General features: G+C 37.4%; 2 protein-coding genes across 5 annotated transcripts in view; both read left to right on the forward strand.

Annotated features, from left to right (window-relative positions):
- LOC116296118 (uncharacterized) overlaps positions 1-6,315 on the forward strand; it is a 29,014-nt gene extending 22,699 nt beyond the window's left edge. For all 4 annotated transcript variants that reach the window (XM_089032857.1, XM_089032859.1, XM_089032858.1 and 1 more), the window contains 6 exons: positions 321-406; positions 1,313-1,348; positions 1,638-1,714; positions 2,315-2,496; positions 2,990-3,027; positions 3,598-6,315. In XM_089032857.1, coding sequence (XP_088888983.1) covers positions 321-406; positions 1,313-1,348; positions 1,638-1,714; positions 2,315-2,496; positions 2,990-3,027; positions 3,598-3,606 — 428 coding nt within the window. In that variant the 3' untranslated portion in view covers positions 3,607-6,315. The remainder of the gene's footprint in view (positions 1-320; positions 407-1,312; positions 1,349-1,637; positions 1,715-2,314; positions 2,497-2,989; positions 3,028-3,597) is intronic.
- A 395-nt stretch (positions 6,316-6,710) lies between these two features.
- LOC116296117 (transcription elongation factor SPT6) lies at positions 6,711-27,920 on the forward strand. Its single transcript, XM_031704074.2, has 29 exons — positions 6,711-7,028; positions 7,139-7,203; positions 8,061-8,207; positions 8,559-8,631; positions 8,871-8,967; positions 9,494-9,665; positions 10,518-10,604; positions 11,383-11,595; positions 12,308-12,397; positions 12,849-12,991; positions 13,669-13,904; positions 14,775-14,910; positions 15,762-15,912; positions 16,649-16,803; positions 16,904-16,946; positions 17,504-17,647; positions 18,251-18,505; positions 19,223-19,435; positions 19,856-19,993; positions 20,591-20,758; positions 21,401-21,628; positions 22,344-22,748; positions 23,143-23,283; positions 23,954-24,060; positions 24,263-24,351; positions 24,853-24,968; positions 25,497-25,619; positions 25,937-26,288; positions 26,419-27,920. Exons 1-29 carry the CDS (start codon positions 6,782-6,784, stop codon positions 26,844-26,846), a joined length of 4,962 nt encoding a protein of 1,653 aa, XP_031559934.1. The 5' UTR covers positions 6,711-6,781; the 3' UTR covers positions 26,847-27,920.
- The last annotated feature ends 66 nt before the right edge of the window (positions 27,921-27,986 follow it).

The following is a 27,986-nucleotide window of genomic DNA, read 5'->3' on the forward strand; positions in this document are numbered from 1 at the left end:
ACGCTTGCAGGAAATAATCACATGACTGTTACTGGATGTCAAAAAAAATTACTGTCATATCCAAAACCTTTTTTCAAAATTAGATTCTTTTCTTGAGTTGTATCCATATTTATATGTCTTCTTCTTGTGCACGACAGTTAAACAAAGAAATGATACTACAGGAAATGACACGTGGTCTGAAATGGGCAAAACATTACGCTCCAGCTAAAGAGCTCTATTACTTTAGGTGGCCACTTTTAAAACCTGTATATCGCTGAACAATAGATGACTTACTATAGAAAGGTTTAGTTTAATGCTGAATGCTCTCATATTGCTTCTAGACACTGCAGATTTAGCCGTCAAACTAGTTGAAACAGAGGATCTTCTGGAGGCTACCATAGCGGAAAAAGAGAACCTTGATGCTCAGGTAAAAATGAACTACTCCTGCGTACCAGTGCTTCTCAACCGCATACGCGAAATCGTAAACGTCGTGGACGTCGATCAAAGTGTGTTTTCATGACTTTTTCGCAAAACAAAAAGCGTGTAAGGGCACGTGCCTATGGAATGTCATGGAAATGCCTTGATTGACGTCCACCAAAACCTACTTCGCCGCGACTGCAAATTGTACGATATCGCGCTTGTGATTGAGAAGCGCTCTTTAAAATAGAACAAATAAAAAAGGTTAAATATCAGAGTGCATACCATATAACCGTGAAAAAAATGTACTGACAAAATTGTACAAATTAATGCAAAGGTTTGTACGTCTACGGTCTACTAAGGTCTACTGAACTTATAGTCTAATTTGTGCAATTTCTTACAAAGTTTTTTCAAGGATATATAGGACTCCCCCAACCAAGATTTTTCTCGAATTTTCTTACTTATTTAAATCTGTATTCCCCCATGAGAATAGGAACTGGACAAAAGAAAGTGTGCAAGGGAGTCTGGTAGTAGAGGTCAATGACGCCATCATGCAAACGTTTCATTGAACTTACTAATTTATGCAAATTTGTGCAACTTCTTAAGCCCCGTTTACTCTAGCGATTTTTGCGGCGATTTTTGCTGCGACTTTTTTGCGATTTTGTCCATAATAAATAATGGTAAAGAATTTACTTGTAAAGTTTTTTTCAGGATACCAAGATTTTCCTAGACGAATGTCTCTTTTGAAGGATGAGACAAAAGATTTCATATTTCCGAAAATTGCCACAAAAATCGCAGCAAAAATCGCCGCAAAAATCGCCAGTGTAAACGGGGCTTTACAAAGATATATGGTACGCACTCTAGCTTATAAACCTACTATCGCAGAGTCTAATCTAAGGGTTTACTTTTGATACAGGTGGAGTTTCTTAATTCTGTGATTGTAGACTTACAGGTAAGCAAAGATATCCTACACTTTTATTTAAAAATTTTCTGGCATAGATATCAAGGGCTAAAGAAGTTGCGAAATTTATTTAAAGAAATGAGGATTCTGGAATCTGGAAAAAAATATTCTCATAAAGAACTTCATTAAAAAATTTTTTAAAATGTATTTTAAAATAATTTATCATTAAAACTTGACTTGGCTGTCATTTTTATTTTTTATTATTTTTTTTCCTATTCTTATTCTCATACTTTATTATTCTCATTTCAATCTCGTTCTTATTCTCATCCTTACTTGTCAGCGTAAAAATGAAGAAAATGAGCAGCGTATCGAGCTTCTGATAATGGGCGACACAAGACCCAACGGTCTTCTAGACTCGTAAGTAAAGTATTCACTGATTGGCTCATAGATTGCACGTGGTTCACGTGATGTAACGGTCACCAAGACGTTCGTCGTACACTGTCATTGAATATTGTCGTATAAATGTACTGAAACGTTTTCATAGTTTATCGACGTCATTCGACTTGAATTCTAAATGCTTATCCTTTATCGTAATATAGTGTTCCACCCTTGTATACAATATTTTTTTCCAAAAATGACAGTCGAAATTCAGATCACATGACATTCCCTTGAGAATTATTCTTTTATGACGAACATTTTAAAATATCTATCTACAAAGCTTTTCCCTGTTGTATCACAGCGTGGGACAATCACAACAGAGCTAGGCTCCAAACTAGGTGAAAGCCCAAAGATCGAATTAGAATTAAATATTTCCATATGAAAGAATCAACTCCCTAGAGTGGCATCAACCATTAAACAAAGAATTAATACTCTAGGGAATGACACGTGGTCTGAAATGAGGTGAACGTTACATTATCAGTTTCCCAATAATTTTTTTTTAACAGCTGATTTAAATCCCGCAATAATGTTATATTATGTACTTCAGTTGTTTGCTGATAATAAACATTCTTTATTTAGCCCTGAGCTTGACGAAGCTCCGATCCCTCGATCAAATATTCGATTATTTTGCGACATCTGTGACGTATTTGATGAACATGACACCGATGATTGCCCGGCCCAGGCCTCCGAAGCACCCGATGTAGGCTCGATGCACCATGGTAGCAGGACTGAGCCGAGACCTTACTGTACGACTTGCGAAGGTAAATTGTATTAATACACTGGACTACTGTTGCGAACATTCAATCAATCATTTTTTATTTCATGTTGTGATACGGGGAACCGCTGCCAAGCCCCTCCAGTCAGAGTAGTATTCTTATATAGAGGTTGTGCACCATCACGTGACGGCAGCCATGTTAGATGGCAAAAACAATACAATCGTTCTAAATAAGAAAGAATTCAATTCTCCAGAGCAAAGGAATTCTATTGTTCTGCCATCTAACCACAGGCAGTCCAAGCTCTATTATGGGTGCCGGTACGTGGTGGCGCAAAACCTCTATGATTGCAGGTTACGGCACCATGTTGCTGCCATTAGCGTCCATTGTTAACCACACAAAGATAACCACCATATTTTTGAGTCTATTAACTGTCTTGGGAAAGCTTGCCCCCATCAATACGACACACGCCACACTCACTACCACTACATTTAATCAGTTCTAAGCACACGACCCTCAACTCACTTTTTTTTCTTTTTAGTTTTTGGGCACTGGACTGAAGATTGCGATGATGAAGTGGTAAGAAACAAAAAAAAAAACTCCATTATTTTAACCACATCATTTTGTTCAGCTCTCTTATTATAGTTTTCCTCGTGTCTCGTTGTACGACTGCAATCCTTACGGTTTCTTCTCCTTACTTTGTGTTCTCACCCCTCACCCCAAAGTTTTGTTCTCTCCTTATTATTAGCTATTCCGAGGTTGAGGAAAAAACTGGGTCGAGTTGTCATTGGCGTACATTTTGGGGCGGTTTTAGGGGATTAATATGGGGCCATCTTGGAAATATGTCTCCTAAAACAGCCCCACAATGCACTGCCAGGACCACTCAACCCAGGAAAGTGCTGAAGGATTCTGGGTACGAGATTGGCCATTCCGAGGTTGAGGGGAAAACTTGGTCGAGTTGTCATTGCAGTGCATTTTGGGGCTGTTTAAGGGGACATATTTTCAAGATGGCGGCATATTGAGTCCTCCAGCGCTTTCCTGGGTCAGCACATGGCGACAGCCCGTTGACCAAAAAGCCGAAAGACTCTGGACTCGAGATTGCGGAATGGCTAATATCACATCTTTCATTTCATTTTCTTTCGTTCCCAGACTTTCTAAACCTGAACTTTGTCGCAAGGATGGAACTAAAAGATAGAAAAAATATTATATCCACGATATTCTATCGCAGCTAAGTACCTGAAAGGCACAAGAAAAGAGATAAAATCTTGCTAATTATTACATTTCTCTTCTGGCTTCCATTTCTTTGCTCTTTAACGATGAATTCCAAATAAGTTTGATAGAGTAGGTACCCCTTGTAATGAAGTATAAAACCCTAATCCTATTTATCGCTGCTTGCATATAACTCTCGTGCATCCAAGCAGTTAAAAACAACGAAATATCTCGAAAAAATGGGGATCTCAAAAAATTCTCGTCTATACCTTGACTAGGTAACATAGAAGCGTTTTGCAATTATCTCTTCTGGCTTTTTGGGGACCCTGGGTAGATCTTAGCAGAAGAGAGATCTTGCAAAGAGGGTACTTACATTTGTCCCTAGTCTCTCCCATCTCTCGTTTTACATAGGAATCCTTATGTATCCCCCTTGTTATACCCTGCACTATAGATAAGGCCAAGAGAACTTATAAACCAACCCTTTGCTTTGTGCATGTCAGCTGACCTCGCCATCACCAAAGAAAATGTTCGAATAAGTGTAAAGAAATGGGAGCCAGTGCAAGAATGAACTAAAATGATAGAGCTGTTTTAAGAATAGATAGATATATTATATTATATTGGTAATCTGTTAACAGAACTGAGAACTTATTACGTTACAGATGATAAGATAAACTATTCGTTTACCATTCACTCAGCCTCCAGCAGACGTTCTTAGGGTCGTCACGCAACATGAGGAGAAAAACGTTACGTGACGACGTGACGAGAATAAGAATGTCTGCGAAGGACATATATTCTCTGTTGGGATCCCTGTGTTAAATTATATGTCAGCGAACTAGAAAAAATAGCCAAGGAGATGCCATAATAACTGATCGGACCTTGGCCTTTGGTCAGAGTCTGGACGACACCAGTAGTTCGGAAGACTGAAGTAGATATTATCATTATTAGTGCCTGGAGAAAGGGTAAAATTCAGAATTGAAATGATTTCGCTTGACTGTGAAAGGCTTACGATCATGCTCATGCCTTGCTCGATTTTCTCGATTTCAATGACCAGTAATCTTACGCTCTGTAAGTGGCTAATTGAATGTCTTTAATCCCTTACCGTGATCGTGCCGCCGTCTGATGTGTTTTTCACAGTCTCGCGACATCTGCTCTCATTCCAAAAAATATCGCTAATTTTAATGGAATGTCGGATATTGATACTGTGAGATTGATTCTATCCAGTACCGAGTCCAATCCGTGCCTTAAAAGTTCCCGCTAGACGGGACATCCTACTATCGCACATCTGATTGCATGCCTTCCGAAAGTCTAGCGAAAGTAAAAAACAAACAGTGCTCATGGGGAAAGGATACATAGATGTTTTTTCATTTTATGTCAAAAATACAGCACAATATTCTTTCCTTCTCGCAATAACTTTAGGATGCAAACTTATATCAGCTACTAATTTATAAAAATTCAGTTTTCAGTTGTTCGGGTATGCACACAGGTAGCCCAAGCTATGTATGAGTGTGCTTAAAAGAGCTGTGTGAAGTATACAAAGAAAATGTATTAAAAATAGATAGATTAAATGGATCACATTTGAATTACACCTACCTGTCCTTCGTGTTTTATTTTCATCATTGGGAAGGTTTGTAATAGTAGTAGTATTTACTTCGCTTAAAAGGTATGAGAGAGAAGGTGAATAAAATTTGAAAGTCCTGAACTCGCTTAAAATTGATTAGGAAGACTACAGACCTTCCCCAATGATAAAATAAAACAAAGAACAGTTAGGTTAATTCAAAGGTCATTAATTCGATTTAATAGGACGTTTGCATGATGGTGTCACTGACCTCTACTACCAGACTCCCCTGCACACTTTCTTTTATTCAGTTAATTAGCACCAATTGTCTTACTATTCTCATAGGGAAATACAAATTTGAATAAGAAAGAAAATTCGCGAAGCATTATGGTAGTGGGAGTCAAATGACGCCATAATGCAGACGTCCTATTTTAGTCAATTTTCTTTGCAGTGCTTCGCATATCAGCCATTCTAAGCACACACACACACACACACATAGCGTGGGCTACCTGTGGTATGCTCAGCTATCCTATCTTTGACTCACTACCTTCGTTGTATTAACCTCCCTGTCTTTCATTTATGAAGTCAAGATTCTCAAGTTTACTAGCGGTTAAAAGTTGTGTAATTATTATTAAGGTTTCAAATTTTATGCTGGGAACTTTTTTGTGTGTTCTGTTAATGTGAGCTAATCCAGGTGCCGCTGGAGACCAAGTAGATGGAAGGGTATATCTTCGATTAAGTGTTTGACAGGATCTTAGTCGGCCACGGGTAAATGAAACAATTTGTATCCTGTCCTCAGAAGATACAAGAAAAAAAAACGTAAATAATGTGGTTGAACACTAGGTCCACTAGGCACCTTTTTGAAAATCGGTTTAAGATTTCTGCATGTAAAGTTGTATTCGAGACTAATTCCCGCTAAGGGATCGTGGCAGGAATTCTGGCGCAACCCTTCAGCACTTACAAACACCCCATAAACCATATACTGCATAACTTAAGTAACTTTTTATTAAGTAAGCCTGTTATTAAGGGAGTGTACTTTCATTAACATTATATATTTTTGTATGCTTGGTGCTAAGTAAATGAATAAAATGCACAAAAAATTATATTATGGCTACATTTCTGCCTTTTCCTGTCGTTTGTTTGTTTGGTAGCGCTTGAGGAGATATGTCAAACTATCGTTCAACATAGCGCTGGACTTTGTCGCGCGAATTGAGCGTCACAATCGCAACAAAAACGCGCGACAAAATCATCGTGCTGCGCAAACAAGCCTTTATTATCGCCTTTAATCGCAAGGGAATCCCCAGTTCAAACCATTCTGTATTAATTCAGCTTGTAGCGGAAACGCACTTTCCCTCTCGTATCATTTGAACCTAAAAAGGACACGCCCCGATCGCCCGAATTAACTAAGCATGATCAAGTCAATCAAAATGAAAAAAAGAAATCAGCCCAGAGACCCTTTCGCGCCTCCTCATAGCCAGTCTCCCCCGGCCAAGTCCTTCAGACGGCCGCCATCTTGTTTAGCGGAAAAGATTTTCTTTTGGTGACCTCGGCTTTTCTTCGTTGTCTGTCATGTCCGACCTTGTCGAAAGCGAAGCAGAAGAATCCCTAGATGAACTACTTTCAAGTGCTAGTGAGGAAGAGGAGGAAGAAAATGAGAACCGAAACGATGGAGACTTAAAGGATTTGATCAATGACGAAGAAGAGGAAAGTGCAGCGAGTGACGAAGAAATAAGCGAGTCTGGAAAAAGCAACGACAATGAAGAAGAAGACGACGACGACTCTGATAAACGGCACGGAAGAAAAAGAGGAAATAGAGGTAATATCATTTTTGTCAAAAGCAGTTCTTAAGAATATTTGATTGCGTTTGAATAATCCCTAAATGTTTTGAATTCGATTGTTTTTGCACGTGTACGTTTGATTATAAAGATGCGGAATTGGACGAAGAAGACTTGGATTTGATACAGGAAAACTTGGGAATACGTCTACCAAAGGTAAAACAAACACAAGTATGAAACTTTCAAGGTCTTTTATCCGACATTTGAGGTTGATTTAGCACACGATTGAATTTATTTTAGCCATTAGTGTACGATTATTTCGAGGATAACATTGACTGTACTAAGGATGTACCCTTTCTTGTTCTTCAAACTAAACACAGGCTAAAACTCAGTGATTTATATATACAATTCAAAGCGAAGTCATTTCGCTTTAACACAATCAACTGATAATCTTGAATCTTGACATGTTTCTGCCATTTGTTCTTTGATTTCATTTTAGCTTTGTGAACACTGATTTATAAACGACTAGATAGGACCTCTTTTTATTCACGTCATGTATCTAAGTTTAGTGTGTTGGGGATTATTAGTTTAAGCTGGGGGGAGGGGGATGGGTACAACTATAGAATACCCCACAAGGAAAAGTATTATAGTGGGCTGCATACGCGCCTACGCATTCGTTGTAGGAATAAACAATCGAGTACCTTGGGGTTAGGTTTAAGGCTTAAGTTTGGGGAAGGCTTTTTAGGAATAAACAATCAAATACCTTGGAATTAGGCTTAGGGTTAGGATTGGGGAAGGCTTTGGTGGGGTATTCTATAGTTATTCTGGGGGATATAAGCTTATTGGCATTTTTTTTTTTTTTGCCTATCTTTGGATTCAAATAAAGGTTATGGATTTACTGCGGTTTTCTACGTTCTGAGAACTCAGACATTTCAAAGGCTTGTTGTGAATTTATTCTCCTGGGAATAAACATAGTGTCGTGCGATCAAGGTCCAACAATAGTTTCTTATATTTATACATACATGGTTATACAGTTTAGTGACTGGAATGGATGTTTATTTATTTGTCCCTAGAAAAAGTTCCATCGTCTGAAGAAAGTCAAAGTGCTTGACAGCTCTGATGAAGATGATGAAGGCGAAGGAGTAGAGTCTGTACAAGAAAGGGAGACTATAGCTAATGAGTTGTTTAAAGGTGGTGACGATGAACGAGAAATAAGTCGTGTAAGTGCTTAATGTTTATTAGCTGTTCCAAGTTTGACAGGAGAAATGCGTCAAGTTGGCATTGCAATGCATTATGGGACTGTTTTAGGGGAACTATTTCCAATATGCCATCTATTTTGTCCTCTAAAACAGTCCCACTGCAGTGCCAACTTGATCAAGTTTCCCCTCAACCTCAAAATGGCTAAATGCTATCTTTATCAAGAAAGCACACGAGTTTTGTGTAGGTTTAGTAACAAAAAGTAAAGATATTCAGGGTTCCAGATAACAGGACTCTACTGCATATTAGCACTGGTTAAAGATCTTGTCGTATAACATGTAGTAAAGGAATATAAATATGTTGTTCTGTTCTAGGACTTCACAGAACCTGTGGTACCAGCTGTGGACTCTACATATGCTGATATAGATGAATCTGAATCAGAGGAAGGTATTAATTAGTAGTTGTTCTACGATGGTAGTTCCAATTAGTTTCACCTGACTATTAAATGCTGATTGAGATAACAGTCACGTCATGGAAATCAATCAAATCAGCAATCAATCAAATAAACTGTTCTGTACCTTTCACTGTGTAGCATTCTGACAACGCATAGCAATAAAAGCAGTGGTAGCCCATGTGGCACATACTTGATAGATTGTAACTTATGATATTTTGTTGTTTTGCTCTAGATGAATTTGATAATTTTATTGTTGATGATGATGGAAAACCAATTAAACATCACCATCCGAAAATAAAGAGAGTAATGATAGATGGAGAACATGACTCGTAAGTAAATATATTATACTAGTGATTGTATGAGGTAGGGCTTTAAAAAAACAGCTGCAGTCAGTTGCGGCATGGTCATGATGACCAGCCAAATGAGTTTCTGGCTCAACGTTACTGGTCGAAATGATCGGCAAGGCAAAGATTTGACCAGACAAGTTCCAATTCTGGCCAGACATTGTCTGATTGCCAGCTGTTATTTTAAGCACTGAAGCAGTGAGCCTTTGTAGTGAATATTGAGTCCTCCTGCCTCTCACCAATGCAACCCCAGTTTGAGTCCCAACGAGCTCAACGTTGTATGTGAGTAGAGTTGTTTGTTGGTTCTCTCCTGTGCTTCGAGGGTTTTTTTCCCTCCCTCAACTTCTAAATTCCAATTGGAATCCAGTGGAAGAAGAGCGACTCTGTGGAATCCACTGTTAATCCCATCATCATTATCATTATTATTACGAACAGATAATGTACATGATGGGTTTTTCAATTCATAATAATAATTAAGAAGAAAATAGTAAAAATATCTGTTGTATTTTAGAGCCTTACAAGAAGCACAAGACACATTTGGATTGGACTTTGATTTTGATGAATTTGAGAAGTTTGGACAAGAAGACTATGATGATGAGGAGGATTATGAAGATGAAGAAGAAGAAGCCCGAATAGGCTTGAGAAAAGCCAAGCGCAAAGCAGCCAAGAAATCTATTTTTGAGGTCTGTACTTGTTAATGTGCTTTGAGGAATGAACCCCTTGCATGTGACTTCAAAGCAGCTCAAATTGTGGGATAAAACAGAATTTCAATCTCCTGAGAATTGGAAATTAATTGTAATGTCCTCCAAATTGAGCTGCATTCGGACGTGCTGCAAGGGGTCCATAGCCCTAATCAGTCTTGGTGCAGTGTTTACCCATTTCAGACCACGTGTCATTCCCTAGAGTATCATTTCTTTATTTAACCATTGCACACGAGAAGACACATGAATATGGATAAAACTACAACTACGAATCTTATTTTCAAAGGAATAACACGTGGTATGACATGAGTAAACACACAACATGACGAATTAGGTTAATTGTCTCAATTCTTTACATATTCATAATTTAAGTGGTTACATTATTGCATTGTAAGATTGTTTCGTTTATTTATTTTTTTGCTTCATTCCTCGATACAGCGGTCTGTTAGTGCTGAGAGGCGTCAACATTACATATTAACTTTCTTTACATCTACATATTTTGATCGAAATATGTGTTTATAAGTGTTATCCGTGCCGAGTTTGATGAAAGAACTCCAGGTTGAGTTGACATTGCAGTGCATTGTGGACTGAGTTACGTTTCCGAGATGATGTCTATTTCATCCTCAAAAACATGCAGACCTACAGGTGTACAGCACATTGCGGAGATGCCAACTTGACACAGTTGTTTCATCAACCTTAGAACTGGGATTTCATAGTACAGTATTCCAGAATTCTTAATAATACTTCTGGGTTTAGGGCAAATTGACAGGAATCATCATTAGCAGATAATGGATCATTTTTGCCTGAATATAAATTTGTTCTTATTTTTGTCAGGTGTTTGAGCCAAGTGAGTTGGAGAAGGGTATGTTAACGAGTAGAGATACAGAAATCAAAACCTCTGACATTCCTGAGAGATTCCAGGTAATATTAATGGGCAAATAGTCTCATTTAGATTAAAGTTTGACTAACCCCTGCTGCAATAGACTCTTTCCGAGTTCCAAATTACCACTGTGCAGTAGCGTAGCGAGGGGGGGGCACATGCCCCCCCAAAATTTTGAAAAAAAAAATTTTTGAAAAAAGAATAACAAAAAAAAAACCATATTAAACCAAAACGAAAGAGGAAAATAAATTATTACAACCTACGAAAGTGCGAATTTATACGAAGTTATCCGGACGGGCTACCTGTGCACTGCGAACCCAGTCAGAGCCTGGAATCTGCACGTGGGAATTTGAAATTTTTTTTCATTTTGGATCAGTGCCCCCCCAGCTCCTAGGTCCTCGCTACGCCCCTGCCACTATGTTTCTTGATTACAGACTCATTTACTCAGGCTAAGCCTCGATTTTGTGAAGAATATTCACGTTTTCCAGTCAAGGTCCGTCAAGTTTCAAAGTGTTCATATTGTTGAACTTGTGCATTCTTCACTTTACCATTGGTATTTGCGAGTAATTACAGTAGACACTGATTTGAGGCTTAGCCTGAGCAAATGAGTCTGTAATCAAGAAACACAGGGGTAATTTGGAACTCGGAAAGGGTCTATTGTGGAGTTCCAGAAAATATCCATACCCCACCCATGGAGGAAATTGGCAATTCTGTAGGGGAGGGGGGAGAGGGGGGAACAAAATTACCAAGTTTGTATGGAAGCTAGAAAATTGCCTGAAGTTTATCATCATCATGTTTATTATTCTTTCTTTCACACAGCTGCGAGATGTGCCAGTCAAGCCAGCAGAAGACAGTGAGCTTGAAGAAGAAGCAGAATGGATCTACAAGTATGCATTTCTTGAACAAACCATCTCACAGCAGAATGTTGATGAAAAAGGCATACAAACTGGTGAAGCCAAAGCTACTAAACCTCACTCTGCTATTGGTAAAATACAAGAGGCTCTTAACCTCATGAGAAATCAGTTATTTGAGGTGAGATACATTACTAAATCGAGTTAAGGTGACTGCCTACTTTTGGAAATTGATTTAAGCTTTTTTTAAAACTTCGATTTTCCGAATTGAAATTTAATGCTGATTCCAAATCTGGAAAGGAAAATAGGGTGTCCCAAGCTCGTTTTCGAGATAATCAACATTTAATGGGAGCCTACACAAGAGCTTTCGGAGTAAAACTTGCGCCACCGGAAGTGATTAGAAAAAAATTAAGATTCATAAGATAAGAGTTATTTGCAGACTATATGATTGCACGAACGAAGGCTAGTCAATCCTTCTACAATAATACATGGTTATTTTTTCGACAAAAAGACAGAGAGATACATTGATTTGTCATATTTTGTAGTTTTGGTGCTCTTAAAAAATCACATAAAGTCGAACAAAAATCCCTACAAAATCTATTTTTTCACGTGTTCCTGATTTAAACTTTTCCTAAAATGTTGATATAACCTAGATTTTTAGGAGTTTTTTCAAATGAGCTATCAAAAAATATAGAGTCCGGTGCAAAATTTGAGGGTTTTGCCCTGTTGAAGCTCAAAACGCGTATGTTTCTTCAATAAAATCTTGTAGATTTTTCAGCGGTTTTTGAGCGCGCGCTCATCGTGGGCTCAATTCGAACGTTCAAAAGTAGGCAGGCACCTTAAATCAGAACCTATTGATAATTTTGATAATGATGATTTTGTATGTCATAAAGGTGCCATTCATAGCCAATTACAGAAAGGAGTATGTGGAGCCTGAGTTGAATGTCGATGATCTCTGGAAAATATGGGAATGGGATGAAAAGGTCAGTAAATAAATATGAATTAGAAGAGATAACTAGCTAAAAACTAGCGTGAGCTGTGTCAGTACTGATAAAAAAGTAAATTATACACCGTGAAAAGATGAAAAAGCTTACTGATGTTTCGGATGGTAGTCCTTCGTCGGATTAAAAGAGCAAATATGAATTAGGAAGGAAAATATTAGTATAAAAGAAATGATTCAGAATTTTTTACTTTGACAAACATACCACTATTGGCCTAGATTTGGAATTATTGAGTTAGGCGGTCGAGGAATGACTTTGTCAAGTTGATACTCTTGCGTATCAACCTGACTCTTAGATGACATTGTTATTGGAGAAATCAAACAAACTCTATTCAAATTCATTAGAGGAACTTACTGCACTGTACTGTAAAGAATGTTATGTGTGACTCAAGATGCCAATGTTCTTTTAAATTAATGTTTTTTATGTTTAACAGTGGATTCAACTTCGTACAAGAAAGGATAACCTTCATCGACTGTTTGAACAAATCCAAGAATATCAGTTTGGAAAAGTCAGGGAAAACAGTGAACTGCCGCTAGAGGAGGACACCAGAATACTGCAGCCAGAAGATATTGACAGGTAACAAGCTCAACAACTGTTAATTTTACCTAACCCTGAAACAACCTCTGGGCTGATTAAAGTCAGGGCATTGCTCTGCCACAACTCACAGATCAAGTTGGAATTTAGCATGTTACTGTAGGTTTTGTGGGAAGGGGGGGGGGGGGGGGTAGGGAATAGATAACCTGTAGAAAATTCCTTGAATCAAAGAAGAAATCGAACAAAATCTACTCAAATTCGAGGTACCCATACTCATTTTAGTACATAGATACAGGTCATGGTTTGAAGACAGTTTAATTTTGTTCTCAAACGTTTTATGTAGACAGTTAGTGACAGTTAGACAGTTAGTGACAGTTAGAGATACCATAAACCTCTGAAAATAGGCCCCTCTGAAATAGGCCTTCAAAAATAAGCCCCTCTAACAATAAGCCCCTCCAACAGTGAGCCCCTCCATAAATGAGCCCCTCCAAAAATAAGCCCCTCCAAAAAATAAGCCCCTCCAAAAATGAGGCCCTCCAACAATAAGCCCCTCCAAAAATAAGCCTCTTATCATGTGATTTCATTGTTCTTCTATATTTTTATTCTAATACTAAAAAGGCATGTCAGGAAAATATAAGCCCAGGGTTGTTTTTTTTTTTAGGTTTATGATATTATTCCCCCATATGATTATGGCTGTTGACGTATCATTATCAATATAGGCTGGATGCTGTGCAAACAATTGACCAACTCAAAGATGTGTATAGTCACTTCATGTTGTACTACGGCAACGATATCCCTGCCATGCAGGAGGCCAACAGGAGAAAGGCTAAAGAAGAAAAGGAAGCCAGGCAAGAAGGTGAAGAAGAAGACAAAGAAGAGCAAACCAAGACAGAGGAACCTCCAAAGCTGAAGAAACCAAGAAAAAGAGATTTGTATACCATCTGTATAGAAGCAGGTTAGAGAAAATGTCAATATCATTACACATAAAATGAATTTGGGAGTAAGTATTGTTGGTGGTGCTCATGGTATACCTATTTCTGGTGCTACAATTCAGGCATCCCAGACCTCCTATATATCCTATATTTCCTATAATTTGTATAGTATCCTATAAAGAGCCTATATTTAAAGAAAACCTCCTATATTTCCTATAAATAGGACGACTGCTGAGTGATACATTTACATTTTACACTGTTTAGCATATTGGGCGTTCGGATCCCTGTTTACGCCACTGAAAAGCTATTTTAGCTCCTATAAAGTGCATATATTTTTGGGAAAAACTCCTATACTTTCCTATATTTAGAACTTGCACAGCCTATATTTCCTATCATATTTGTCTAAAAAGTGGCTGGGATGCCTGTATAATTGCTGTTGAAGCTGTTCTCACTGATGTGGTGTTGTTATCTTTCTCGTTGTTAAGATGTCACAAATTTATTCCACCATAATCATTATTTCACAGATTTGAAGAACTTTTAAAAAGGCGTGTTGTAATATAACAGGGAGTGATGTTGCAGCTGCTTTTCCATGTTGGTAGACAGCATAATTATTTTGCTATTGCTGTTGTATTTTGTCATAGAAATCTCTGACAGTGTCTGAAAATTAGATCGACTTCTTTGTCAAGTTACAAATTTAATATTTTTTCCTCATGAGCATCATCATCTTCCAATGACGTCAGCGTACTACCCACTAGGAAATAGTTCATGATAAATTTGTCAATCAGAGCCCACAGTTTAACTTAGCTATATCATAATGTCAGTTATAAAAGGGTCTAAAAATTGTATGACTTTCTACTCAACTCATAAGCATCATCATCCGTCACTCAATTTAGGTTTAGGAGGACTGGCAAGGAAGTTTGGTCTGACTCCTGACCAGTTTGGTGAAAACTTGAGGGATAACTATCAACGGCATGAAACAGAACAACACCCCATGGATCCTGGAGTAGCTGCAGAGAGCTACTTAACAAGGTATTGTTAGTACCTTATATGACAAAAAACACTGTGATGTTGGGGAAGTTGAAGGAGAATGTCAATAAGTATAGGTAATAGGATTACATGCTGTCCAATTTGGAAATAATTGGATGAAAAAAATTCTTAGGACTGACAAAATTGGAAGAGGCTTGGCAATAAGAGGAATTTTTTGAATTCAATTATTTACGAATTGGACAGACATGTAATCCTATTGCAGATTAATTATATTATCCCAAACTATACTAGACTGATTCCATAAGTCATAGTTTTCCCTCGAAAGAATGCGAATGGAAACAATCCATTTAGAATGATAATACAATTATCATAATTATTAGCTAAGCATTGAGTACCACATCAAATGAAAGTTTTTGGTGGACAGTGATGGAAGTGGTGGGGTTTTCAATGATAGATAATGTTGAATAATGAACATGATAATGAATGATGTTGACCAAACACTAACTTGGGGACAAAATCGACAGAATTCATGACGATGCTCATCATGGTGATATTAAATCATTATCATGGTTATATTGTATTAGCCAAATGCAGACCCTCCTTCCAATTCCTTAGACAATATACTTACAGTAAGAATGTTCTGAAACCCTAGCAGGGCTTGAAATAGAAAATAAAGATGACCAGAAAGTTTTTTAGCTGGAATTTTTGAGGAGCAAGATTTTCTCTGCAATTCATTTTATTTCCAGTTGACAATTCAAAATTGTTTTTTCTGCCATAAGTAAAATGTTATTTGCATTTTGTCCATTGGCAGGCTGCTATTTCATTCCCTGCACTATAAATGCTGTGTAACATTTTGTGTTCTAAAACTAATCTAACTTCAATTGTATTTTCAGTACATTCTCAACCACTGACCAAGTAATGGAAGGTGCAAGGCATGTAGTGGCCATGCAGATTGCTAAAGATCCCCTTGTACGACAGTGTGTAAGAGAGACTTTCTATGAAAGGGCTAAGTTAACTGTTAGTCCAACAAAGAAAGGCAAAAAGGTAAGTAAGATGCACAAAGAATCGAAAGATTAATAGGAAAACGTATGAGAAAAAAATGCTAAGAAATTTTTAAAAAAATTGTAAATCAAAAGCACATTGATGGTGGTTTTTGACCACTTTCTGTAGCCAACAAACAAAGGCACTTAATAAAGTGATTGATTAATTGATTGATTGCATGATGGACATGTTGTAGAAATTAACAAATGAAAAAGTCATCTGATAGATATCATCTTAAAGCAACAATGACTTAACATGCAACTAGAAAATAAATATAATTGGCTTATGACTCTGGTATTAATCCGACTTCAGGCATAGGTCAATGTGTTCAATAATAGTTTCTAAGATTCAAATGGTTGATTCTTAGGCAATGAAAACATCTCAACAGCTGAGGGATACTTATAAATCAGAACTAAGTGATTTCTAAGTTCATATAAAGTACACTCAACTAAATTACTCGATTCTTGGACAAGAGGAGTACAATTAAATCCCAAATTTTACTCTGTAGAGTTCCAATTAAATTGCTCAATTTTTTTGAGTGTATTATAAACAAAAAATCACAATCTTCTTGTACAATTTGGAATTTATAGATACTCGTGTGTTTTGAAAGTTCTCAAATTGGACTCGCCTAAAGGCTCATCCAATTTTGAAAACTTTCAAAACATCACTCGTACCTATAAATCTGAATTGTACTTGAGATTGTGCGATTTCTAAGTTAAGACAATGCTATTTTTTTTAGGAAATAGATGAATCTCATCCCTGTTTTTCTATCAAATACTTGAAGAATAAACCTGTCAGGGATTTAAGAGGAGATCAGTTTTTAAGGTTGTCATTGGCAGAGCAGGATAGGTTGCTAACAATATCAATATCAATTGATTTTGACAACAGACAAGGGTAAGTAACGAGCGATTATGTGCCAACATCATTATTATTTCTTCCTTTCCTTTTTGTAACCTCATTTATTCATAATGTGATATGCTTTTTGTATCTTCAGTTATCAGACTTACTTTGATGAAGTAAAGCAGCTTTACCATAGAGTAAGTTGGTCTGTGAATGTGACAGCATACAATGTGTTGCTATGATACAAGACTTGTCGTAGTATTTGATGTTTTGTGATCTTATTTTGTGACATAAGGTCATGTAACATATATCAATTTCAAAAAAGGTTGTCAGAGCCATAGGCATAGGAGATAGATGATAGATCACTTCGAGATCCAGGAGAGGGGACATATTTCTAACATGGAGCCTATTTTTGTCCCCTAAAACATTCTCAAAATACTCTGCAATGCCAACTCGAGCCAGTTTTTTACTTGACATTTGAAAAAAATTGCTAATATGAATAAAAAAACTGCTAGCCTTCTTTCTTTCTGTTTTTGATAGAAATGCAGCCCTTAGAAAATATGGTTTAAAGAAGGGAATGAATTCATCATTCTTAATCTATATGTCAAGTCCATGTGATGTCTATTATATTTATGCTACTGTAAATTTACTGTTATTTTATGTTATATCAGGACTCTATTTAAACTAGCCTTGCTAAACTAGATGTGCCTGTATAAATATTGACTTAAATTTAAAAAATCGATTTCTTCTTCAGGATGAATTCAGTCTCTTGGTACAAGAGTGGAATGCTCAACGTTACCAAGCTCTCATGCGTGCTTTTAACCAGATGTTATATCCTGTACTAGAAAAAGAACTGAAGGCCAAGCTATTGCAGGAAGCCAAGGACTTTGTCATCAAGGTAGTGATTGTACTATAATCATTTTCAGTTTTATTTCTTTATTTAATAGAAAAGCACAGGCAATGTATGATGTTAAACTTCAAATTTGATTGATGCAAATTTTATTGATGCCATGAAAACCTTCAGGCTGATCAAAGTCAGGACATGAAAAATTTAGACTGAACTGGAATTTCTACAAAGCTTTTCGCTGTTGTATCGCAGTGTGGGACAATCACGAAAGAGCTAGGCTCTAAACTAAGTGAAAGCCCAAAGATCGAATTAGAATTTAGAATTTAGTTTGTTATATTTCATAGAAGGAGAAAAACAATGAGAACCTGGATAAAGACCCTCAAATCAAATAATAGACCTTTTTTGAGTTCAAAATTACTGCTGTGTTTCTCGATCACAGTCTCATTTACCGGTATTCAGGGCTAGCCTTGTATTAGTGTCTAAATATTCACAAATACCAACAGTAAAGTAAAGAATGCACAACTTCAACAATAAAAACACTTTGAAATACCACAGACCTTCACTGGAACACACAAATATTCTACACAAAATCAAGCAACAGAGAACTCGAAACTGGAGTATTGTTCACAAGTCTGTTTGTTTAACTTATCCTAGTGCTGTCAGAAACGGCTACGTTCCTGGATAGAGGTAGCACCATTCCAACCAGAGCAGCAGCATGAAGATCAAGACTATGATGACCAGATGAGTGGAGATGGCCTGCGTGTACTGGCTTGCTCCTTCCTACCAGATCCATCAGTACCAGCATTCTTTGCCATGTTAGATGGAAGCGGACAAGTATCTGATTATCTACGTCTGAAGTATCTGCTCACTAGACGCAACACCTCAAACACCAGGGAAAAGGAGATGAAGGTGAGTTAAACTTAATTTAAAGCTCTCCACACCAGGAGGCACATACTGTAAGACTATCACAATCTCAGAAGGTCTAGTGAGTAAAAACTTTAATATTAGATCTAATTCCTTTTTTAAAAAAATGAATAGTTATAGCAGATCTAAAACAATTTGAAAAATGTATTACAAATTTTCAACTCCAGAACTGTAAGTCTTTGTCAGGTACAATATGTAAGTCAGCTCAAGTTTTTCTATTATTCAAACTCTTAGCAAAAGTATTCCTCTTAGCACAATATTTTCCCATTACATTACATAAAAATTGTGTCATTCCCTAGAATATCATTTTTTGTCTAATGGTTGCACATGATAAGACACACAAGATTGATACAACTCAAACAAAAAATATATGTTATTCTCTAGGGGATGACATGTGGTCTTAAATGGCTAAATGTTCCACCAAAAAAAATTAGGTGCATTAACCATCTTGGCTTAAATTTCTTAGCAACAATATTTTAAAAAAAATTTTTTGTAACATTTCTTCTAAAATTTCATGTTTGTTAAAAAATCATAATATATCTTCAGTAGTTTATGTATCTTATGTTATAGTAGTAGTTTTACTAATATCTATATGACATCTTTGAATACCAACTCCTTTTTCAGATTAAACAAATTTCTCTACAGCGTGACATCACTTGAAAATCCTACATACTGAATTTTCTTTTTTTCTTAAAAATTAAGGAAAAAGACATGGAAACACTGAAGGAGTTTATTCTGAAGAAGAAACCAGACGTCATAGCAGTAGGGGCAATAAGCAGAGAAGCCATATCTGTCGTGGAGGACATCAAGATGTGTTTAGCTGAGCTGGAACAAGAAAACCAAATGGCTCCTATCGGCGTTGAACTGGTGGATACTGAAGTGGCTCGTATATACCAGGCATCACCAAGATCAGATGTAAGCTATACTAGTTTTGAGGAATTATTCATTCCTGCTCATAAGATAACAAATGAATATGGACACAACTCCAACAAAGAATCGTTATTTTCAAGAGTATGACACATGGTCTGAAATGGGAAAACATTACGCCCCAAACAAAGAGATCTTTGGCGTAACTTGTCATGAAAAATAGTGGTGCTTGCGTTGTATTGGTTGAGCTACAAAATAACTTAAGGGAATGGTTGTGTGAGCAGGATATTCTGAACCTTCAATGCAAAAACATTCCTTAACAAGCCAGGACATGGTTGTCTTCATTGCCTTATTTTAAAATTAGCTATATACAACATATTTAATTTTGTGAGTTGTAAATTCAATCTAAAAAAAAGAATTCAAGTAAAAATAAAGACCACAAATACATTGGTTTTGTCTCATCAACAGAATGAAGTGCGCGAGTACCCACCTGTACTGCGTAATGCCATTTCTATTGGACGGCGCATGCAAGATCCTCTAGCTGAGTTTGCAAGTCTTTGTGTGGAAGAAGATGAAATGTTGTGCATCAAATACCACCCTTTTCAGGTTAGTAGAAGAAGCTCATTATTATTGAAATATTTAAATGTAAAAGACAGTCACTTGGATGGCCAACGTACATCAGTCATCACATGCCAGCCTGCTGCTCACAGTACATGATTACTATTCCTTACAGTCTACTATAATAATAGATAATAATAATAACGGGGTTCTTATATAGTGCATTAATTACATGGTCTCAATGCACTTCACAATCATGAGTAGAGGACTTTTTGGGCTGCGTATTTAGGCACTAGCAGCAGCCGTGCAGCTTACAATCATGAGTGATTTGTTAGTAAGTTAGTATTAATGCCTCCAGATTGGGATAGGCTGAACATTTAACAATTATTCACCAAAGGCAAAGTAAATATCATTAAATATTTACCAAACTGTGAGTATTTGAGCGGCAAAGTAAATATCCCCCATGTTCACTGACCCTTAGAAGAATTTATTATAATTTTAGACTTGAATATCAGAGAAAAACTTGACCACTTGACCAGTGAATATTGTCTCATAATCACTGGTTGCTCAACCAATTACAGGTCGCGAAACTCAATATTCAAGTTTAAAATTACCCTAAAGTAATATCTGTTCTTTAAATTGCAGGATCAAGTTGATAAAGAGCATTTGATCAAAGCACTGCATGAAGAGTTGGTCACTCTAGTCAATGATGTTGGTGTTGATCCTAATCGTATCTTGAATCACCAACACACTGTTGCTCTATTGCAGTTTGTCTGTGGATTAGGGCCCAGGAAAGCATCAACCCTCATAAAGGTAATTCAAACTTTGACTCTGGATAATAAATAGAGGGGAGGTAAGAGAACCATGGGGCTAGGATATAATATTATGTCTCTTGACACATTGATTAAAATCTCCTGTTCCTGCTCCTGTTAATAGTCTTTCTTCTGACTTACTACATACTGATTTGACCACAAGCTCTTTTATACAGGCTTAGCCCTGTTTGTTAGTCAACTATTCATATATGTTACCATTAAATGTCCGTGAGATTTGATAACATTGAAATTGTTCATTTTATGATTGATTTGCTTTCAAATGAGACTAAATCAGTTCATAGTTTGTGATCTATGCAGGGTTTATGTCTCTTGGAAATTAAGTATTTTCTTCAAGATGTGTTTTGTCAAACAAAATCCAGGCTCCAGGTGGATTTGAACCCAAGACTGCCAGTGTGCTTGTCAGTCACTCTAACCACTGAGAACACTGAGCTACTTCATGGAAGTCATGTAGTCACTCGACTAACCTCTTCACACTTGGTTGCACATAATGCCTTCAAAGTCCTATAGTATTTTCTTAATTATTAGCTAAACATTAATATTTCCACATACCTCATAGTCGAAATAAAGCGTTAATCTTGAATCCTAGTAAAATGTACTCATAGTGAAACCTTTTTTCCTTCAGGGTCTTCGCCAGCAAGGATCAAAGCTAGAGAACAGATCCCAGCTGGTAACTGTCTGCAACCTTGGCCCAAAGATATTCCTGAACTGTGCAGGATTCATTAAGATTGATACAACAGCTATCAGTGATACAAGTACAGACTATGTAGAAGTACTGGATGGTTCAAGGGTCCATCCTGAGACATACGAATGGGCCAAACAGATGGCTGTTGACGCTTTAGAATATGATGATGTGAGTTGAATGGTGATTTGGGGGGGGGGGGGGGGGGGGGGTAGGTTCCACATTCACTTCTTTCTTATTATTCCTTTAATACCTTTTGTTAATTAATGTTAGTTTTATCATTCCTCCCATCCCTCTCTGCCAACTTCTCTCCTTCCTTCCCTCCTTCCCTCCTTCCATCCATTCATTTTTCATTCATTTATTCAATGCACTATTAAAGCATTGGTCATTTATTAACATGCTTCCGTCAAGTTTTGGGTGCACATGGGAAGTTGCTAAGCACGAAGGAAGTGTAAGAGTTGCATGAAGAGTAGCCAAGTGCAACTCTAGCTTCTTGAGTGCTTAAGCAACCTACCTAGTGCACCCAAAACTCAATGGAAGCACGATAATCAATGACCAATGCTTTTATAACATTACCAAAGGCAAAAAAAATCTTTTTTTATCAAGAAAAATTCAAAACATTTTTAAACAAAATCTTGGTTACATAGCGTGCACTACTCAATCACATCAGTTTGTACCATCAATTTTGGATGTGTCTTCATGCACGCTAAATAACCAATTAGAGTGTGTGTTATGTCGTGGCTATGTTATAACATTTATTCAATCTTCAGATTAACCTCTATTGCATGCTTTAGAAAATCTGTGAGATGCTAAAAGTTTGTGATTTTTTAACATGTCCAAAATTCCAAAAATAATTTTCAATAATTTTAACAAAAATATTCTCTAGACAAACGAGGAAGCTAACCCCTCAGCAGCCCTAGAAGAGATTCTAGAAACGCCTGACAGACTTAAGGACTTGGACCTTGATGCTTTTGCCGAAGAACTAGAAAGACAGAACTACGGCAACAAGAAGATTACTCTATATGACATACGGGATGAACTGTTTGGTCGCTATAGAGACCGCCGCGTGCCATTCCGATCCCTCTCTATTGAAGAAGTATTTAAACTACTTACTGGGGAGACTCCAGAAACTTTGTATGTTGGTAAACTAGTTGTGTGTACAGTGACGGGATTTGCCTTCAGGAAGCCACACAGAGATATGATTGACCAAGCAAATCCTGAGAGAAATGATGAGACAGGATTGTGGCAGTGCCCTTTCTGTTTGAATAATGATTATCCTGAGCTAAGTGAGGTGAGTATTCATTAACCCTCTTTTTCACACACAATATGATTGGTCTAAAAGTGCCATGATCTTGGCGTGACCGTGTCTGTGCCGTGTTTATGCCATGTTCCAGATATTTGATTGGATGGAGAGTAAATTCTCGTGCGATGTGATTTGTCTGGCGTTTCCCTTGCTGTGTCACGACCGTATTCATGCCGTGAGCTTTTCACAGTCATACGAAAACTGCACTATAGTATGGAGTGATTGAGTGGAGTGGTATGTTCAAAAGTCCAAGTTCATTGTTGTATACATTAAATACTGTAAACACTGAAAATAAATTTCATAGGAGCCTCTGGCTGCTTCCTTTGCCTATGAAAGGATTATTTTTTAAATTATGATTTATTATCAAATTCTTTACCTGTAGGTATGGACACATCTTGATAATGGTAGCTGCCCTGGTCAGGCAGTAGGGGTACGGACACGCCTAGAAAATGGTCTATCAGGGTTCATACCTACTAAGATGATTAGTGACAAACACATCAAGTCACCACAAGAAAGAGTTAAGGTAATGCAAAATTGATCATCATTTTTTTACCATAAACTAGAATTCACTTTTAGCACTATGATTTCCAAAAATTGCCTAAATTTTAGCAGATCTAATTTTCAAGACAAATTTATATCACTGGATTTCACTTGAGTGACCACAAAACAATGCCTCTAGGTTGAGGTTGTGGTTGCTGTCATCTTACTTTTGCCATATTATTTATCAAGTTGTCACTCATAAGCAAATGGGAAACGCGGGTGCCGCAGCAGTGAGAGCGCTAACCTCTCACCAATGCGACCCGGGTTTGAGCCCCTCTAAGCTCAGTGTTGAAGGTGAGTAGAGTTGCTCGTTGGTTCTCTCCTGTGCCTCAAGGGTTTTCCCGGTTCTTCGGCTTTCCTCCCTTTGTAAAAATCAAATTCTAAATTCCAATTGAAATCCAGTAAAAGAGCCAATAAGTGGGAATCCACTGTTAATTCCATTATTGCTTTATTTATTATTATTATTATTATTATTATTACTATTATTATTATTATTAATTCAGTAAAGGTCTGATCTATCGGTCAGTTTTTCACTGAACTGGCAGTATTGACCCATTTGTTTCCTTTATTCAGAACAAATGCTTTTACTGCAGGTATACCTAAGTTTTTAAGCTATTATTAAGTTTTGCTTTGACCATCCAATGTTTCGGCAGGTTGGTATGACTCTCCATTGTCGAGTGACTCGCATCAATATGGAACGATTCCAGTTGGATCTAACATGTAGAACATCAGATCTTTCAGATAAAGATTCCAAGTTCAGGTGCATTTTGTAACTTTAGTTATCATTTTAACTTTCGCATTTTATGTGCTGAGATCTCTACTTTGTTTTCCTCTGTTGCTCAGGGTGAGAAAACGAAGTTTCACCTTAATAGCATTTGACAGAGAAGAAATGATATGTAATAAACACTTAGTGGTATTAGTGATATCTTTTTTCTTAACTTAAGATATTGTTTTTTGTCTAGTCTTCCTAAGGATTTATATTACGACAAAGAATCTGAAGACAAGGACAAGAGAGAAGAAGAGATGGCAAAGAAAAAAGCTAATAGACCAAGTATAATAACAACTTTTAAAATCAACTTTTTCCTTAGAATTTTTTTCAAATTCTTCAGTTGTGTGCATAGAATGTTAAATGTAAGCAGAGGAACACTTTTTTGGGGGGGGAGGGGGGCTGGAGAATTTGCAGTAAGCCCTCCCCTCTTGCTCAGTAAGATATCAGTGATGGTACCTCAGTGACCCTCCTATTAAGTCCACGAGGAAAAACCTTTCATCAAAATTAAAAAGGTTTGACCCTCTACTAAAGTTCAAATCTTTACTAATGAACCTCCCCTCTGAAGCCCCAGCTCTCCCCCCCCCCCCCCCCCCTACACACACAAAAAAAACGTAGTGCCTTCCCTAAATGTAATAAATCTGTGTGTATTAGACATATTGTTCATAATAGAGCTAAGTTGTCTAAATTTGGATTTTACCAGTAAGTGGGAGAATAGTGATTTCCAACCACAGATGATTATTCTAGATTAAGCACATTTACTATGGATGTTCTCTCTTCTTCTAGAATACATCAAGAGGGTCATTGTTCACCCGTCATTTCGCAATATCTCATTCAAAGAGGCCGAGAAGGTCTTGGCTGACATGGAACAGGGAGAGTGTATCGTCAGACCAAGTAGTAAGGTACAATGACGCTTCTATTATATACTAATATGGACATAATGTTTATAAACATTGGCGTCCTGGTACAATAGGTTTTGTATCACTTTGCTTTGCTGGATTGTCCAATAGATTTCTGGTTGGCAATTTAAAGAACAATCAACCAAAACAAATTTTGTCATGGCACACCTACGTATTTCATGGCCACGAAATCTGTTTAGTAAACAATGCGCTGTGCTAAAGATTTTTGTTGGGATAAAAAACTGAAAGTGATACCTATTACCCAGACCACAGCAGTGAGGGGCGAATCGAAATATGGTGACCAATTTGAATAACTGTTGGTTCTGCACTGACTAGCGACTGACTAGACTGGTGTTCATGTGGGAACACAAAAACGTTTTCATATGTATGAGAGCCTAGTCAGTACAGGATAATAGTCTTTCAAATTGGTCGCCATATTTTGATTTGTGAATAAGTGAAAGAAGATAAATAAAAATAGGAATCCAAAATCTGAAGCGAAAATAGTAACAATAATAAAATGATTCGTTTTAGGGGTCTGACCACTTGACGGTAACATGGAAGGTGGAACAAGGTATCTACCAGCATATTGATGTCAGAGAAGAAGGAAAAGAGAATGCCTTTAGTTTAGGCCGGTCACTATGGATTGAGAATGAGGTATGTATTATATAGCTGCATGGGCTGTAAAAAATAACGGCCCTCGCCTATTCAACGAGGTTCACCTCACATCAACAACACAAAACGCTCACATGTTGATTTTCTACGGAGGGTGGAAAACTGGAAAACCTAGAGAAAACCCTCAATGCCAAGGGACAGAACAACACATCAAACAAGCTCAGCTCGCATGTGATCCAGTCCGAGCCGTGGCTTGAACCTGGACCACAGCGGAAAGGGGCAAGAGGTAGACCACTACTCCACCCATGCCACCCCAAATTAGTTTTGCTTCAACGAAACAATTTTTTTTATCTTGCTAGGAATTTGAAGATCTAGATGAAATTATTGCTCGGCATATACAGCCTATGGCCAGCTTGGCACGTGAAGTGGTAACCCACAAATATCACCGTCCCGCAGATGGAGGATCCAAACCAAAGCTAGAAGAATTGCTTGTGGTGGAAAAGAAAAAGGCTCCCCAACGTATCCCATACTTCATCTCTCTCTCCAAAGCATACCCAGGAAAGTTTTTATTAGGTTACTTACCTCGGGTGAAGCCACGGACAGAAATGGTTAGCATCACTCCAGATGGTTTCAAGTATCGTAATCGAGTTCATAGTTCAATTAATGGTCTGTTTAGGTGGTTTAAGGAGCATTTTAGAGACCCTATACCAGGTATTAAACAAGATTACTATTTAATATGAAAGATAGATTTTATTTTATAATATATGCTGATGATTCATGATGATGATGATTCATGATGATGATAAATATTGATCTTTTCCCTTTCCCACTCTATTTTCAGGCGTATCTCCTCGTTCCCGCACCACACCCTCAGCCATGTCTGAGAGTAACACCCCCTACACCCCTGGTGCCACGCCCTTGACATCAGACATGGATGCCAACCAGCTTGTCCTACAATTGCAGCAGCATTTCCCAAGAGGAATAACTGCTGCCAACCAAAAAGTTTACTCTGGATCCCCAGCCGTCCCCAGGACAGAGCCAGCAAAGCAGACACAACCACCAACATTTGCCCAGTGGGGAGCAACATCGTCATCATCCAGTGCTCATCCCCCAGCTGGCTCAAGTGGTGCACAAGCAAATATTACACCTCAAGCTTACAGTTCATCTACACCCCAGTTTGGATACTATCAAACACACCAGGACTCTATCACTACTGCTGTTCAGAACTATGCTTATCAACAACAACAGAAGCAAAACTATAGAAGCTAACACAGTTATCAGGTTGTGCATAAATGACACTGGATTGTGTTGTTAGTTTTCTCTACAAGATAAAGTCAAAAACATTTGATATATTTGTGAGTCAGACAATACTCGCAATTCTCTGCACCAGAAACAAAAGACAAGTAATTAATACTTCTGGAGTGTCTTGCTTCATTGCACTACAGGGTGTCAATTAATGGTGTCACTGTTATAGTAAACTAGGCCTAGATCTTAGGTTTGTTTGATCAGGAAATGCAAACGTAAACATTCAGTTGGTCGTGCTTCTGAAGCATCATTTGATTTGTTCATTTGGAGCTATATAGCATCTATACTTGCTCATTACACAATATTATACAGGTCCAGTGGCCATGCCTTTATAAATGGCCATGCCTCCTCTAAAGAACAAGAAAACATTAGTTACAATCCACAAAGTGCTTGGGGCCCCCGATTGTCCATGCATTGAAGTTCCAGCACCATGATGGGGAAAAAATAGCAACAACAAAATATCATTTCCTTTCAAGAAGTCATTTGAAGAGGCATTTTAGCATATTGAATCGATAATGATGGATGATGATTAGTGCAACGGTCATTCACACCTCACACTACTTTTGAAACATGGATGAATAATCTACTTAAAGCACTGAAAATAGCAGCTTTTCCACAGTTGTAAAAATGGACATTTTTTTCTCAGTTTGCTTTACTTTCTTTATCACATAAAGGTCTGCTGCCAGATAGAGTGGGTTATTTTCCATTCCATGGTCAAAGCAATCTCTTACCCTAAGTCTTTCCAGCCAGGAGATTATAATGCTTAAAGTAACATTGAAAAGAGAGGGCCATGGGCTTTGTTTGCTCCTCTAAACCTTCCCTGGTGACAGGGCTGATATGCTAGCCCATCATTATTCTACCCACAAACAGTTAAATTTGTCCCACTCAAATAACATTATTTTACAAAAAAAAAAACACAAAAAATATTGTACATGTTGTATCATTCAAAGTTGTTAAAAGAAAAATCTTGTTTAAACAAGATCCAAAAATATGTGTACAGGTATATATAATAATTAAATATCTTTTTAAAGTGATAAAGTGCATGGAGTTATTCTTGTTTTAGTAATTTGTCCATGTTTTGGAAGGAAAGGGGTTACTTTTGAA

The sequence above is a fragment of the Actinia tenebrosa genome, unplaced genomic scaffold (genome assembly GCF_029948245.1).
Source record: "Actinia tenebrosa isolate PJP-AT-01 unplaced genomic scaffold, QUT_ActTen_1.0 PGA_scaffold1__47_contigs__length_23844297, whole genome shotgun sequence".
Lineage (NCBI taxonomy): Eukaryota > Metazoa > Cnidaria > Anthozoa > Actiniaria > Actiniidae > Actinia > Actinia tenebrosa.

What these genes read in the sequence shown, in the direction of transcription:
- LOC116296117 (XM_031704074.2), top strand. Translation starts at nt 6,782, where the DNA reads ATGTCCGACCTTGTCGAAAGCGAAGCAGAAGAATCCCTAGATGAACTA. An exon ending in TACCATCTGTATAGAAGCAG is followed by an intron (nt 13,905 to 14,774) that starts GTTAGAGAAAAT and finishes CACTCAATTTAG; the next exon opens with GTTTAGGAGGACTGGCAAGG. An exon ending in CAACAAAGAAAGGCAAAAAG is followed by an intron (nt 15,913 to 16,648) that starts GTAAGTAAGATG and finishes TATTTTTTTTAG; the next exon opens with GAAATAGATGAATCTCATCC.